General features: G+C 46.0%; 1 protein-coding gene across 3 annotated transcripts in view; it reads right to left on the bottom strand.

Annotated features, from left to right (window-relative positions):
* KIAA1549L (KIAA1549 like) overlaps positions 1–15,292 on the bottom strand; it is a 262,165-nt gene that overhangs the window by 38,903 nt on the left and 207,970 nt on the right. For all 3 annotated transcript variants that reach the window (XM_047693070.1, XM_047693071.1, XM_047693072.1), the window contains 2 exons: positions 12,212–12,429; positions 5,745–5,874 (listed from right to left, as the gene is read on the bottom strand). In XM_047693070.1, the coding sequence (XP_047549026.1) occupies positions 5,745–5,874; positions 12,212–12,429 (348 nt within the window). The remainder of the gene's footprint in view (positions 1–5,744; positions 5,875–12,211; positions 12,430–15,292) is intronic.

The raw sequence follows: 15,292 nt of genomic DNA, 5'->3' as shown, positions 1-15,292 counted from the left end.
GGCTCAGGACCAGAGGACTTTCCCTCCAGTGGCTGGGCACACTGCCAGCGGCCAGGCCTCAGCTGTCAGCTGGGAATTGCCTTTGCTCTCCCTGGGCATTGGTGGGAATCGGCAATGCCAATTCTCTTAGTAGCAATTGTCCTTGGCTAAAGACAGCTGCCTTGCCCAAGGACAGCCAGTGATGGTCAGCGCTAGAGTACAAAAGCCCAGATGCTTCACACACACGCTGGGAGCAACTCTGCAGGGTCACACGAGCTTAGCCGAGACCTTGTAATATCTGTACCACAGCCCAACTTTGAGCTCTGCCTCCTCTTCCTTCTTTCCCTTCCTCTGCAAGTGTCCCCACCCAGAGCAGCACACAGGGGGACCCCGGCCTGCAAGAGTCCAGGAGAAGCAAGATGGGTAGGCGGGCACCACGAGGAGAAGCAGGCAGTGTTCAGAGCACAGGAATCCAAGAGCATAAGCAGGGAGATGGCACTTGTGTGCTTATAGCAGAGGGGAAGTTGTGTGTCTCCTGCCCGGTGGGAAACGGCCCATGTGGGAGGGAAATCCTGGGCCTGTCGGGGAGGCCTGGCTCCCAGTGAGGTCACAGGGCCATCCTGAAACCTGGCCTACTTCCTCTCAAACCTGCCAACCAGAATCCACTTCTGGCTCCCCACTTCCCAAGCAGCACCCATCTCTGTGGGGGGAACAAGCATCTGGACAGCCACGGCCTGGTGAGATCTGGCCCACAACACGAGGCCCCTTCGCCGCCAAACCCCTCCACCTCTTTGTCTTGGGCTCATCCAGGGAGGCTGACTTCTTAGTATCAGATAGTCCCCCAGAATTAAAAACCCCTAAACTAGAGATGACCTATCACGCCAGGCTTGTTGATAGCTTAAGCTAGCTGGCAGAGGTAAGAGGAGGAGATTAAGGGCTCAGCAGGGAGCACACGTGTGAGACAGTTCTGGGTGGGCTGCTAGGGGGAGATGGTGGTGAGGACGGGGTCATCACAAGAACCCCCAGTTCAGAGGGCAACAGGCAGGCTGCCTCAGAGGTGAAGGACCAAGTCCTCACACCCGACACCTTGCTTCCCAAAGAAACCAAGAGCTGGTCGTGCCCTGAAATGGGGACCTCATGCAGCACGAGGACAGCCTTGCCCTTTCCTGATGGTAGTCTCTGACCACCATGCCCAAGCCGTCGGATGCTGGGGCAGGGGCGGTGAGTGAGGAGGAGAGGCTGCTGCTGGTAATACAGGACTGACCCCCTGACCCCAGATTTGCCATCAGCCAAACCAGGCACCGGGGCTTTTCAGATCACACCGCATTCCTCGGTGCATGGAACCCGTCAAAACAACCGCTCGAATTTTTAGGCCTCCTTCCCTTCTAGTGACCACCGCTCACCTGGGACAGGGGGAGCTGGCTGCCTTGTGAGGCGAGGGAGGCTAGTAAATAAATGCCCTATCGCACACCACTCGGCCTCGCAGGCCTTCACCCGGTGGCTGGGGACCGAGCTCCGAACTCCGAGTGATGCTTTTATCTTCCCTGTAGGCCTCCTTGCCTCCTCTGGCTCTCCTCACTGCTTCCCGAATACTGCTCTGCCTGCTAATTCTCTGCCCATCTCTCCTGTACCTGTGATGGGGTTGGGGGGCTGGCCCTTGGCAACCTCCTTGCAGTGTGCGTTCCTGCAGTGCCGAGGCTGACCGGCCAACACTCCCTCATGGCCCTCTCTGAGGCGGTGACTGCGCTTGACCGAAACTGGGCTTCTGTCACAGAAGGCCCTGGTGTGCAGGCCCGACAGAGGAAATGAGGCAGGGCCCATCTTTCTGCCCCCTGGTAGTTCCCAGGCAGCAACCCCCGCCACCTCCCGGTCACAGCCAGCCCAGTGGTTTTGTTCTCAGTCATTCCCCGTACATTCTGCCAGGCCTCTGATGATTTGCACAGTGTCTAACTCTTCACAGTCGTATTTGGTCTGTTCAAATGGCTTGAGGTATTCTGTTTTCTGCAGCAGAACCTTGCCTGACGTAGTATCCCTTTTTGTAGGTTTATGTCTACTTCTCAATTGCAAAACCGTCTGGTTTTCCACTAACATTTCCAAATGTTTCTCTGAAGAACGCTTCTGGAGTGACGGTGATTGTGGTCACCACCATTGAAGCCTCAGCATCCCCTCTTCTGAGAGGTGTGAGCTTTGACAAGGTGCTGGAGAGAAACCTAAGGGAAGGGGCCTGTAGAGCTCTCTACTTCAGAGAGGGGAGCATTCTTTTTCAAAGGTACAACTCAGACGTTTCTTTTCAGAGTCTCCCTCACAGCCAAGCGACTTAGCTGACCCCATTCCCATCACATCTGAAAACTACAAACATGAATCGAGGTTGAGGACGTACGTTTTTATTTCTGGGGAATGATTTGGTTATTCCTTGTCCTTTGGAAGCAAAGGTTGATTCCTCACTGACATAAAGGGATTACTAATTTGCCTGATAGAGGGAACATCACTTGGGTCTTTATTCTGCCTGAGAATTCACACATGGGGCATTTTCTTTTCCCTCCTCATCACCTCATTATTTTCTGTATGACTTTTATTCAGGAAAAAACATTTTAAAAAATACTTTGAAATAGAGGTATTTTTGCTCTTAGATATTAGTCTGACATTATCTTTTCTAACTGTTTCATGCCCTGGGAGGAATTCATTTCAGTGCCAAGGTTAGTTTAAAGATCTGGTCTGGCCATCTTTCTAAAATCATGCCTTCGTCAAAAGGGGGTGCTGCCTTCTGGAAAATTATCAGCCAGTTGAGCCAAAGGAATTGCCAGGAGTGTACTGCATCCCTTAGCTGTTAGGGGGACCAAGAGGTTAAGAACTGTTGCTGCAAAACACAGTGGCTCCCACACCCCTTAGAGCTAAGGGTCTATTCTGGGCAGGTCCCAGTACATCCTTGCTCTATGGAAACATTTTCAAACAATCCAGGCTTCCCTCAGTCCTAGGGCTAAGATTTGCCTGTGCTTTGTGTGTTTGTTTGCTTCTTTATTTATTTACTCACTCTTTTTTACATGCAGCCTTTCCTGTAGGGATTCTCACGAGGTCAGCTTTGGAGAAATTAAATCAGGCTCCCAGTGCTTCTGTTTCTATCACATCAAGGAGCAGGTACCCCCTGGGGATCCCTAACCTGGCAGAAATGACTGGAAATCTGGGCCTGGCTTCAAGGTCCCCAGATCCAGTAAGAAGAATGACACGCTTCCAAACGACTGATCCGTTCACTGCTAGGCTAATGGATTCTTTTGTCGGAGGTGCCCTAGCATTTTTGGAAAATCAGGAGTTTAGAAAATGAATGCATTGTTTAAAGCCATGACTCTCCTCTTTTCCTCCTTTATCTGCAGGTCCATTTTTTGCTTTTGTGAGTTATCCATGCAAGAATTCTTGTGAGACCTGCCATCCAGCCTCTTGGTGAGATCAGAAGTATAGGATATAGAATCAGGTGAAGGCAGATATATAGTGTGATGGGTTTATATGGAAGCCCTACTGCATGGTAGTTAAGAGGAGAGGCTCTGGAGTTGTGTAGACAAATTAGGTAATTGCTCTGTGCCTTGATTTCCTCATCTGTATAATGGGCATAAGGGGGTACATACCTGGCTGGTGACTACAAATTCCATTAGATAATCCACATAAAAAGACTAGAATAGAGGCTGGTCTACTGTGTGCAGTCAGTAAATGATGGCTACTTTTCATGTGATCAGCACAAAAGGCATGGGGAAAAGAAACAGGAAGCCACTGCATTCTTATAAATAACAGTCTAAATTCTTAAAACAGGTCCCTAGACAATCATTTTGTCTTAAGGAAACTTACCTTTGCTTATGTTTTTGAGACCACATGCAATTCTCAAGACACATATTCTAATTTTCTGAAATCAGAAAAATCTATTAGAATAGAGTGGGCTTCCCTTAAAGCAATCTGTAATTGGAATATTTATATATGTTTGTGGGGGGTGAGCAACCTCCTTTTAAAAATCACCCGTATTGGGCGCCTGGGTGACTCAGTGGGTTAAAGCCTCTCTGCCTTAGGCTCAGGTCATGATCCCAGAGTGCTAGGGATTGAGCCCACATCGGGCTCTCTGCTCCGCAGGGAGCCTGCTTTCTCCTCTCTCTCTCTGCCTGCCTCTTTGCCTACTTGTGATCTCTGTCTGTCAAATAAATAAATAAATTAAAAAAAATCATCCGTATCCTTCTGTTGCCATATGTACTCACAGGGCATTCTAAAATTATTAAGTCACTACTGCAAGTCACGGCATTGTCTATGGTTAAAAGAAAAAAAAAAAAAAGCAACACACTGTTCTCTTTTCAAAACTAACAGAGAAACTGTCCTATTTCCTCAAAGTGTAAAAATGTCTGTGCCTAGAATCTCACAAGAGACCCATTAATTCCAATCTTGAAATACATTAAGAATCTTATCATATACCTCAGCTACTTCTGAGCAAAAGAAGTCCCCCAGACCATGGGCATGTGGGAAGAATATTCACAGCTGGTACGGAGAGATTAAGTGGAAATTCAAATTTTTAACGACAGGCTGATTATCAAATTGCTGACCAGCTTTAGTATAAAAGATTTTTATGAGGAGAACAATTAGTGTTGAGTAATTTCACCTGGAGTTAAAAAAAAAAGATTTGCCTGAAGCATCTAGAATTTTATAAAACTAAAATATCAATTTGTTTTATATGAAAAAGGAAAACAGAAATAAAAGATAAGGTTATCATGACCAACACAAACATCAAGGGTAAAGTATCTAGAAATTCAAATTAGGTAGAATATCTCTGTTTTTAACGGAACAATTAAAATTCCCTCTTCAATCTTTTGTGGCAAACAATGACCAATCCTGAGTGGAGGAAAAAAAACCTTCTTGCCTTCAAATTAGCACAGTACATTTAAGAAATTGAGTGTCATTTTCAAAGTACAACCTCGCAGATTATAGCCAAATTTTATCCAGACATTTTTGAATCCTAATTCTTGATAACAAAAGCTTTTGTTTGTAACTAGAGAAATGTTTCAGGAGAATGGGAAAGAAACCTTTTCCATAAAACCCAAGGGTAGACCTAAGGCCATCTGAAATTCTGGGGCGGGGTGAAGTGTTATCCAATATCCTCTCAGGGTAGCATTTCCGTGAGCTCACGGATGCAACTACGTTAACAGGCCAGGAGCCATCGGATTTGAGACACCCACCGCCTTGGAGCTCCTCTTCTGGGGAAGTGCAGTGGGATTAAAACAATTTTTGCTCTTTGGAGACACGACTGCACATAAGCATGGTTTGCATCCTATGAAATCACCAAATCTCTCTGTTGGACATCTGATGGTTTCCATGGCATATTGGGGAGTTATGAAATCAGGAACAAATCCAACTTCTCCACACTGCCATGGATTAAAAGAAGCCTGTGTTCAAATGAATTCTAACCTACAGCCATGGTTCCTACTGAGCTTTAAGGAGAGAGGGGAAAAAAAATTAAGGACATTTGGAATCACTGTTGACTTAAGATCAATACTGTACTATTCCTAAAAGAGTTGGATTTAGGAATTAAAATCCTTTTAGCAATAATTTGTCACTCTGACCCATTCCAAGTCATGTTACTCTGCAGAATAGGTAGTAAGGAATAATAAAATAGCAAACATTTTGGTGCACTTCTAAATTCCACAGATATACAGTACAGTGAAACATTGTGGGATGCTCTCTCTCCTTTGTTTTCAGGGGAAAGCAAAGCCTACGTTCACCTTAGCCCAGCAGCGACTTACATCGTATCCACTGTTACGGATCCCGCGCCGGGGTCGCTCCCGAGTCACCAGAAGGTCCATCTCTGTCTCCCCCGGACTCGGGCTGTTCAGAGACTGCCGGCTTCGGTAGACAGAGTTCTTCATCGGTTGCCTGAAGAAAATCCAACAACTGTTATGATGCAGCAAATGCCTTGACAGATGGAATTCTCCACGGATCCAAACTACAGGCAACCAATGAAGGCTTTGGATTTGCCTTAGAGATCTCAGGATTCATTCCATTTGTTCTCTGGCCATAAGAGGCCAGAGGAATAGTGGAATCAAAGTTTGTTTTTGTTTTTTGTTTTTTTTGTTTTCCCAGAGGCTGTAACCATTTGGCTTAATTGTAAATAATCTGCTTATGGGAACCAGGTAACTAACCTATTACAGCCCTTCAACTACATCTGAAATTCTGCCTCCCGGCAAGCCCAGGGGCTCTCTCTTGACCTCTAAACCTGCTTTTGTTGACTGTTGACTCAGCAGCCTGCTGTTCCTTTTAACCTTTCTGATTTCACAGACAGGGTTCTACATGTGTTAATAAACCCTGCAGCTAATGGGCTTCTTAATACTGTGAATATTGATATTTTCTTTCCTAACTTCCGAACAGGCGATTTCTTTCTGGGCTAAGGAGCCAATGAACCGAGAGGCAGTTTGGAGCTGAGCTCATCCATCCATCCATCCATCCGTCCGTCCATCCATCTATCCAATATTCACCAAGTGCCTACCATGTGCCAGGCACCGTGGAAGACAATGGCGATTCATAGTGAACAAGACAGACATGGCCCTGCTCTCTTGGAGCTTCCATTCTAATGGGGGAGACAGATAATTCGCATGATTATTTCAGAGGATGATGAGTGCTATTACGAAAAATAAGATGTGATAGAAGATGGCTAACGTGGGGGACAACTTCAGACAGGATGGTTAGGGAAGGCCTCTCTAGAGAAGGGACAGTTCACCTGAGACCCAAAGAGAGCCAGCCACATGCCAACCCTGCACAGAACATTCCAAGCCCAGGGAGTAGTACATTGAGAGGCTCCACTCAGCTCCCTTAGGAAAGACATACATTTGTCACTGTTTACATTTGCCATTTCAGGAATCTTTTTGAGGATGAAGAAAGGAACAGGAACACAGTGAGGGTTGTGGCTGTGCTTTTCTCCTTCCACACAAGGCAACTCTTACAAGTCGGGAGTGAGGCCCAGTGGGGATGGGTGGTTCCACATGGCACTGCAGGGTGCCAAAGGTGGCTCTCCCCTTCCATCTACCAGTAGGTTTCTCTCTGTGAATATTGGCATTTCGGAACATCTGTCTTCAGAGAATCCCCCCTGCCCCAGCACCTGTTTCTTGTCTCCATCGTAAGATTCTATCCATTCATGGGTTGAAGGTGAGGAGGTTATATCATTTATTCCCAGTGACTACGTGGGAAGCCAGAAACCTGGCAGGTAGACATAAACATTCCTTTTCAAGATCACACACCCAGTTAGTCATAGCATGACAGTCACACGCTGTTAGCTTAGAACAGACATTAGAACACCCAAGGCAATACACTACCGTTGCAATTAGCCTGAGGAATAAAATAGAGGCTATTAGACCTATCCCCTCATCACCAGGATCTTACTCCTGTTTAGAGGGCCTCTGTGATCTCTGCTTGCTTGATACCCATGATGACCTTCTTTCTGTGGGAGCACTCTGATGTTCTTTGGAGGCTATCCTTCCTAAAGGAGTTGGCCCGGAGCATCAAGCATCACATCCCCAAGGCCACAATGATCGGTCAGAGGATGGGCACATGAGTTGGTCCCAATGAGACTGAGTTTCAGGGCTTTCGCTAGAGCAACCAAGAAAGAGGCATTCTCTTGGCCTTGAAGTTTCTGAGAAGATAGGATATAGGTAGGGAGTTGCTGGTAGCCAGTTTGCCACTATGAGGTAAGAGTCTGAAGAGGGACCAGCAAAGAGTGATGAGAGAACAAGCTAAATAAGGGGGACATTGTATGAACCCTTGGATCTAGTCATGCCTTAAGCCTTGACCTTTCATGTTCAATCACAAATTCTCTTTTTATTTAACCAGTTTGTTCCAGATTGCCATCATTCACAACCCAAAGAATCCCGACTAATATAGGGCCTTAAAACCAGTATTATAAACTGTGCCCTATGGTTATCTGCAATTAGAAGCTTCCTTTAGGAATGGAGCACAACCTTGTGAAACAGAGTGATTCACCCTTAAAGGAAGACCCCAAAGAATTCTCATCCTTGACCTAATTACAGATCGCTTTTTGAAAAAGCAGGCTTCACAACTGTCCTGAGATTGCCAATTAACCCATTTAGAAAAGATTTACTAATAAGCGTGGTGGGGGAGTAAACACTAGGATTAGGAATTGACATTTAAGTAGGCTATTTTGGAAGTATTAGAAATACAATAGCAAGATTGTGTGAGCCCTTTCAAGAACCATGAACGTGGGTGAGAACTTAGACATTGGGGTGCATGCCAGTCTGCTTTTACATCAAAGACAATGTTCCATTATGGTACTCATTTTAAAGGCTGCATTTAACATGGATCTCAACGGACCAGACCACCCACATGCGCCTGGTGCATAAGCAACTGCTTAGAAATAAATTAGGCTCTTGGGTAGAGGAATTACTTATTTTAATCAAATAGAGTTCCATTAGGTATATTCATTTCTTGTGGGTATTTTGTGGGCATATTCTTCAAAAGTTAATAAATTTTGAAACTTGCAAACTTGAAAAGTTTTTTTTTAACCTCTGAAAATATTGCTGGGTGGATAGTAATACATTTTATTTGTACTTTTAGGGGCTTTTTAATCCCAGGATAGTTTAAGAAAGTAGTTCTCAAACTGTGTTCTATGGGAACTTAGGGTTCCATAAAGATGAAATGTAGTCCCTGAGAAGGAGCAGCTCTGGTTTCATGAAAACAACTCCATCTTTATTAGTTATTGCCTTAGTTTGGGTTCCCTGGAAGCAGGCTCTGTGATGATTTGAGTACAACTGGTTTACTGCGGAAAGGCTTCTAGGACGCACAAGTTGGGAAGTGGAAAAATGGGAGAGAGAAGGGAAGGAGGCCAACAGAGAGTATGAGAGAGTATTTTGGGCAACCAGGGCCTCAAACTTACTGGAGAAGTGTGGAGAACAGTTGCATTAAAATGGAGGCTTTACTTTATGTAGGTATGGCCAAGACCAAGAGATCAGAAGGCAGCTGCCATGGAAAAGACAGCTTGTTGTACTCAAAATTCCAAGAGGAAGGGACCTGCCCTGGGGTTCCACATGGGAGAAGCACCAGGGTCAATCACAAGGCAGAGGCTGTGAGGGGAAAAGGGGGGCAAGAGGCTTTCTTGTGGTTTCTTGGAGGAGGAACAGGCAAGGCAGGGTAAACAGGCTTTGGCTTGGGTGGCTGGGATCATTTCCGCAGTCTCTGGGGCAGAGGGGCCGTTCCCAGTTGTGGGGTAACTAGCCTGCAGGTGATCAGGGCACAGGGACTGGAGCCCAGAGTGGGAGAGCCCCATGTGAAGGAGAAGGTTGGGGGATGGGTCCCGGCTTGTTTGGTTCACATAAAAAAGGAAGGTGCACTTGGCAGGCGAGCCCGGTACTGCCTCAGAATTTGCCAGATGGCCCTGGGAGGGGCCGGTTTCTCCAGAGTCGGCCAGGCCCCAGATGTCGAACATCCAACAGAAGCAGAAAATGTGGTTATTACGACAGTGTAGCTTACACTCAGAGTTCTCTTGCCAGGGTGTTTCCCCATCAGCTTGTATCTGTCCCTGTCCGAAGCCCCTCTGGGGCACGTCAACCACGCCACATCTCTGGTGGGGGCCGCCGAAAAGTCCCCTGGATGGCAGTTAGAGATGCCTGCGGGCCGTAGGGCGCTGCTGGATGCGGGCTGCCCGGGAGCAGTGGGGGCCAAGGGAATCTGTGGGGAGGCGGCTCTGCCAGCATCTTCCTCAGTTACGTGACGATGGTCTTCGTGCCTCCAGGTAAGAGTTCATAACATAAAAATGGGGGTGTTCTTCTGACTTTAAAGAAAAAGCTGTGAAGACCCTTTTAAAAGATTTTGGGATGAGTCAACATTCGGAACCTAAACGTTGTCTTTGATTTGATCTAATTTCGGTCTCGGGGTAAAGTCCTGGTTACTGTCGCTGCCCCTGGACTGGAGGACGCGTTCCTCTCGCGTCCCTTGCCATGGAGAGGTCACCGAGAGCAGAATCTCTGCAGAGCGGAACTGGGAGCAGCAATTACGAGGTAATTCCAGAGTGTAAGAACAGGCCCCACACACTGGCAGTAGCCCCGGCCTCACCGGCAGAGTGTGACAGCAATGACACCTCAGAGCTTACCAAGCCGCCGTCATTCTCTTTTTCTCTGGGAATCCTTCCCTTCCCAATCCCATCCCTTGCTGATCTCATCTCCATTCCTACCCCCTCCCCCCACCCAACTTGTAGTCTTCCGTACTTTTCCCTTCACTGGCGGAACAAATTTTAACATTATTTTTAGAGTCATTCAATCATTTCTTCCACAGACATTCATGGAGAAGGGACTACACACTCAGGATATCAGCAGGCTAGGGAAGGGCCTTGAGGATCCAGCCTGAACTTTTGCTGGGCAATGGGATAGATCTCAGGGTGGGGGAGGGGTGTTGTGTCCATTCTCCTTATAAAAAGCTCCAACCAAAATTTCTTATGTATTTCCCAAATAACCTCCAAGCTAAGTTCCTCTTATTTGCACACAATCTTTGATTCATTTTCCAAGTGGCAGCAGGAAACCCAGGAAAAACAACCCCGCCCCAGTCCATAAAAGACTGCTGAGCTAAAAAATCCCCAAGTGTGACCTATAAGCTAAAGAAGCCGCCAGCCTTCCTATAAAACCCATAGCCTTCTTCTCTTTGTTCTACACTTACCAACACGGGGACACGTGCATTGTGAGCCCTGTCAAAGTGGGATTTTCATACTAGCTTATCACACCCATCGAGTCTAATCAGAAGCATGATGAATGAAGCCATGGTTTCGAATTCCCTCTTTATTAAAAATAAATTATGTCAATTCAATTACTAAAATTCAGCCCTACCTCCCAACTTTATTTTGTGGCTTCCATCCAAGCCTGTCACATAGTCACTTTTGCTTTGAACAAATGGCCGCTCAGGCCGGGAGCTGTCCTGTCTCGCCTCATCTGCGAAGGGTGACTCTGCCAATAGGATGTACGGGGGGATCGGAGAGCTGGCATGCCCAGAGCCAGGGGGCTGTTGCCAAGGAGAATGTATATTTGGAAGGGAGGGTCTCGACCCATAAAAATGCTTCCAAGGAGGGCTTTAGGGTGGGATGGAAAAGAAGAGAGATGGTCATGTTCAGCTTTGCTAGCCTCTTCTCCTTTACCCAGTAGGTGAGGTCAATCTGCTTAGTTAGCAACAAAGCTTGGGATAATGATGGGGTGCCTGGAGGCTCAGCCGTTTAGGTGCCCGACTCTGGATTTCGGCTCAGGTCATGATCTCAGGGTTGTGGGGCTGAGCCCTGCGTGAAGCCCTGTGGCAGCCTCCACGCTCAGTGGGAAGTCTCTGCTGGAGATTCTCGCTCCCCGACTCCCTCTGCACCTCCCCCTGCTCACTCTCTCTTTCTCTCAAATAAATGAATAAATACATCTTTGAAAAAAAAAAAAAAAAGCTTGGGGATGATGCCAGTTCAAACCCCTGGCCCTGCCTGTCCCCCGCCCCCGAGGCCAGCTCGCCCCCCTTACAGACCATCACATTGCAAACACCCATTGCACTTGTGAATAACGAACTTCTGGGGTAGTTATCTTTTTTCTCCCATCAGACTGGAAGTCTCACAAGAGCATTCACTGGGCTGTTCTGCCCATCATAGAATGCTGAATGAGTGGAATGAATGAATGAATGAATGATTGAATTTATTTCTAGGACCACGAGAGCAGTCAGCAACTTGTTCAGTGCCTCATGCATAGTCGGTGATGATCAATGTCAAATAAATGAACAAATCTATGAATTACAGAGAGGAACCCAGCACAGAGTGCTGAGTCGCTGTGCGACAAGTACCTACTGAAGCTGAATGAAAGGGTGAGGCATGAAATTGGCATTCCTTATGCAAGAGCCACTAGTTAATTGAAAAATACAATGTCCCTTGATCTGGAAGTGGCATAACCAGGCAGGTGGTAATTGTATCTTCACCCAGCTCTGAAATGGCTACTGGTTTGAAATATTATTGAGCTAGACGACAATTGTGGTTGTTTACCCAAGTATTTCTTTTTTTAATGGCTTCAATTTTATTCTTTTCTAAACCCATTATGGAGCACCAGCTTTCACGGACCAGCATGGTCCAGATCACCAGCCAGCAAAGATCACAGTCGTAAGGTAACAGATAGAGGGACCAAGACCTTGTTACCCAGGGCACCCTCTGCCCTCAACCCACTAATGGGACAGGGACCATCAGAGAATCCCTTAGACACTGTACCTGTTCTTAGGCTCAGCAAATGGGGCACAGAGTTCTGGGTCTGGATCCAAAACGTGCTCAATTTCCTTTTGGGTTTTCTCGTACATCTTTTTCCTTTCTGTCTGAGCCTTGCTTGTCTCCACTGGGGGGAAGTCATAATAACCCTTCCTCTTGGCTTTAAGGCGCAGCTTGTTCCGATAGTGCTCGATGTCTGACTTCTGCTTCAGGGCTTTGTTCACCTGGGGAGAGAAAGAGTCTCAGGCCACATCCAACCAGGCATGGCCAACACATGGGAGGTTGTCATCAGGTCACAATTCCTGCAAAAGCTGTCCTAGGCTTCACCTCTGGTCTTTCAAGCCAGCTAGACCCACCTGTGTCCCATTTCAAGGCCAACGCACAATAGTGGGCCACAAACAAAATAGAGCCTGACACTCACATACACTACTTGGACCTTCCATCAGGAGCTCCTTCTCCCTACTCTAAGTAAGTCTGCTCAGGCCTTTGTAGTGTTGGGCTAATCTCACCTACACCCTTTAGATTCCCCTGTCTGGAAGCTTCTGACTTGGAAGCCCAGCTGGATCCTGGTACCCCAATCATAGTTCCAGCCCTGAGGAACCCAACGGCCTCCCCTGGCCATTTAGCTCATGCCCAGTTGGACAAGATAGCCAGTTTCCAAAGAGGCTGAGTTGGGACGAATGGAGGGAGAAGGCAGAGTAGACGTCCTATTTCCAAGTTCTCTCTATCAACCTGCATTTAAGAGCTTATTTTTGTCAATCTGTATCTTTTTTGAGAGGTAATTCTGAAGCCTTGTATGGCCACTCATGTCAGTTAGTTCCTACTGGATAGGGCAAAGCCAGTCTGGTCATATAGGAAGGAACATGGCCAACACACCTACACACCTTCTGACCGGTCAAAGATACAAGCAGATGGCTATGCTAAGTAAAGAAATAACCAACAATGAGGACGTTATACCCATGGGCAGAGCTGACTGGTGAAATCAGCCTGACATCTACTGGATGATATGGAGGCTCATTCGTGCTGTTTGTAATCAGACTGGATTCTATTAACATAACCATATATAGTGTCATTATTATATTGTCTTTAAAATAATCTTTAAAAGAGTTTTCTGTAATTCACAAACAGAAAATTCATCTAGTGATAAGAGAGAGATCTATAGGATGAGGCCCAAGGTTCACTAACACAGGCTCTACTTTAGATGTTTTATATTTATGGCATATTTTTTCTGACCTTTACCAAGGTCTCCCCACCCTGGGCCTTAACGATATTTTTCGGCTGGTAGCATTTCACAGTCTTCATTGTTCCCTCATTCTGCTTGCCACCAAGAAAACTAGGCAAAGAGAAGGAGCTAGGATGACATCTTCTGAGCCAGGAATCCCATTTCTGGAATCTCTCCTTAAGCAACATTCCAAGAGGGCTTCAAAGTCAGAGATGAAAGTTAATATCACCAGTAATCAGACATATCAGTATCAAGGGCTTGATGCCCACAAAAGGGCCCATCAACCCCATGGTTATGCCAAAAATGCATAACTACAATCCAATCACAAGAAAACATCAGACAAACCCAGACTGAGAGACATGGTCTATGATAACTGGCCGGTACTCTTCAAAAGAGTAATGATCATGAAAGACAAAGAATGGTCACAAAGAAGGACTGAGGAACTGTTCCAGACTGGAGGAGACATGACTAAATGCCATGTGGGATCCCAGACCAGATCCTGGGACAGGAAAGGGACATTAGTGGGAAAACCAATGAAATTCAAATGAGGTCTGTAGATTAGTCAATCACAGAGTACAAATGTTAATTTCCTGGGTTTGAAAATTATTCTATGGTTATGTAAGATGTTCACACTCAGGGGGTGCCTGGGCGGCTCAGTCACTTAAGTGGCTGCCTTTGGCTCAGGTCATGATCCTGGGGTCCAGGGACTGAGTCCTGTGTCAGGCTTCCCCGGCTCTGTGGGAAGCCTGCTTCTCCCTCTCCCTTTGCCTGCTACTCCTCCTGCTTGTGCTCACTCATGCTCTTTCTCTGTCAAATAATTAAATAAAATCTTTAAAAAAAAAAAAAGATGTTCACACTCTGGGTAGCTAGGTAAAGAGCCAATGGGGCTCTCTGTACTGTTATCACAACTCTTAGGTAAATCTGAAATTATCTCAGAATAAGAAGGTTTTAAAAGTCAAGCATGACATTACTCAGATATAATAACCAGAACCAAAACTAAACCACAAATTACCAGGAAGATTTGAACAATGGGCGACCAATTTTCCAATCAATGGTATACATAATCAACGAGGTCATGAACAATGATCCTCCCAAAGATAAGAGCAACAACTGCAAATGTTTAGATATGGGGAGCCTGGGTGGCTCAGTCGGTTAAAAATATCTGCCTTCAGCTCAGGTCATGATCCTGGGGTCCTGGGATTGAGCCCCACGTCGGGCTCCTCGCTCAGTAGGGAGCTGGCTTCTCCCTCTCCTTCTGTCACTCTCTCACTCAAATAAATAAAGTCTTAAAAAAAGATATGATATAAAATTTTCTGTATGAGATTCTAAAATATACGTGAGTTTGTTCAAAAGTCTGGGGAGGTGGTACAGAAAATGAAAACAGGATATGTAAGGGTAGTGAGATTATAGTGATTTTTCTTTTTTCTTCTGAACATTTTATGCGGTTATTATGTTTTCTTTAAAATAATTTTTAAATGAATTACCTATAATTCATAAAAGGAAAGTTGATGGCTTTGGGGTTGTGGTTTCTTCAGTGAAACAAGCCAACCATAAGAGAAGAAGGAAGAAAATTCTAAGACAATCTGTCTTAAATGCTACAAAGCAGTAAATTACAGAGAACACTTCAGGGCTCGTTTCCAATCCAAATGCCAGCAAGGTCCATTCCTCTAACTGCCAAAATGTAACAGGTATCCATTTCTGGACAGGTAAAATACTCATCTGTTTTTCCTTCTGGCACAGGGTGATGGGCCTGGCAGAAAAAAGGAGTTGGACGTTGAATTTCACTGAGATCTAGAACGTGTCCCCATGACAGTCACATCAGGAAGCTGGGGTGAAAAAATCCCGGCAAGGCACCCATTATCTAG

The sequence above is a fragment of the Lutra lutra genome, chromosome 10, assembly GCF_902655055.1.
Source record: "Lutra lutra chromosome 10, mLutLut1.2, whole genome shotgun sequence".
Classification (NCBI taxonomy): domain Eukaryota; kingdom Metazoa; phylum Chordata; class Mammalia; order Carnivora; family Mustelidae; genus Lutra; species Lutra lutra.
The sequence above is the reverse complement of the archived record's forward strand: the minus strand, read 5'-3'. Positions and strand labels throughout refer to the sequence as shown.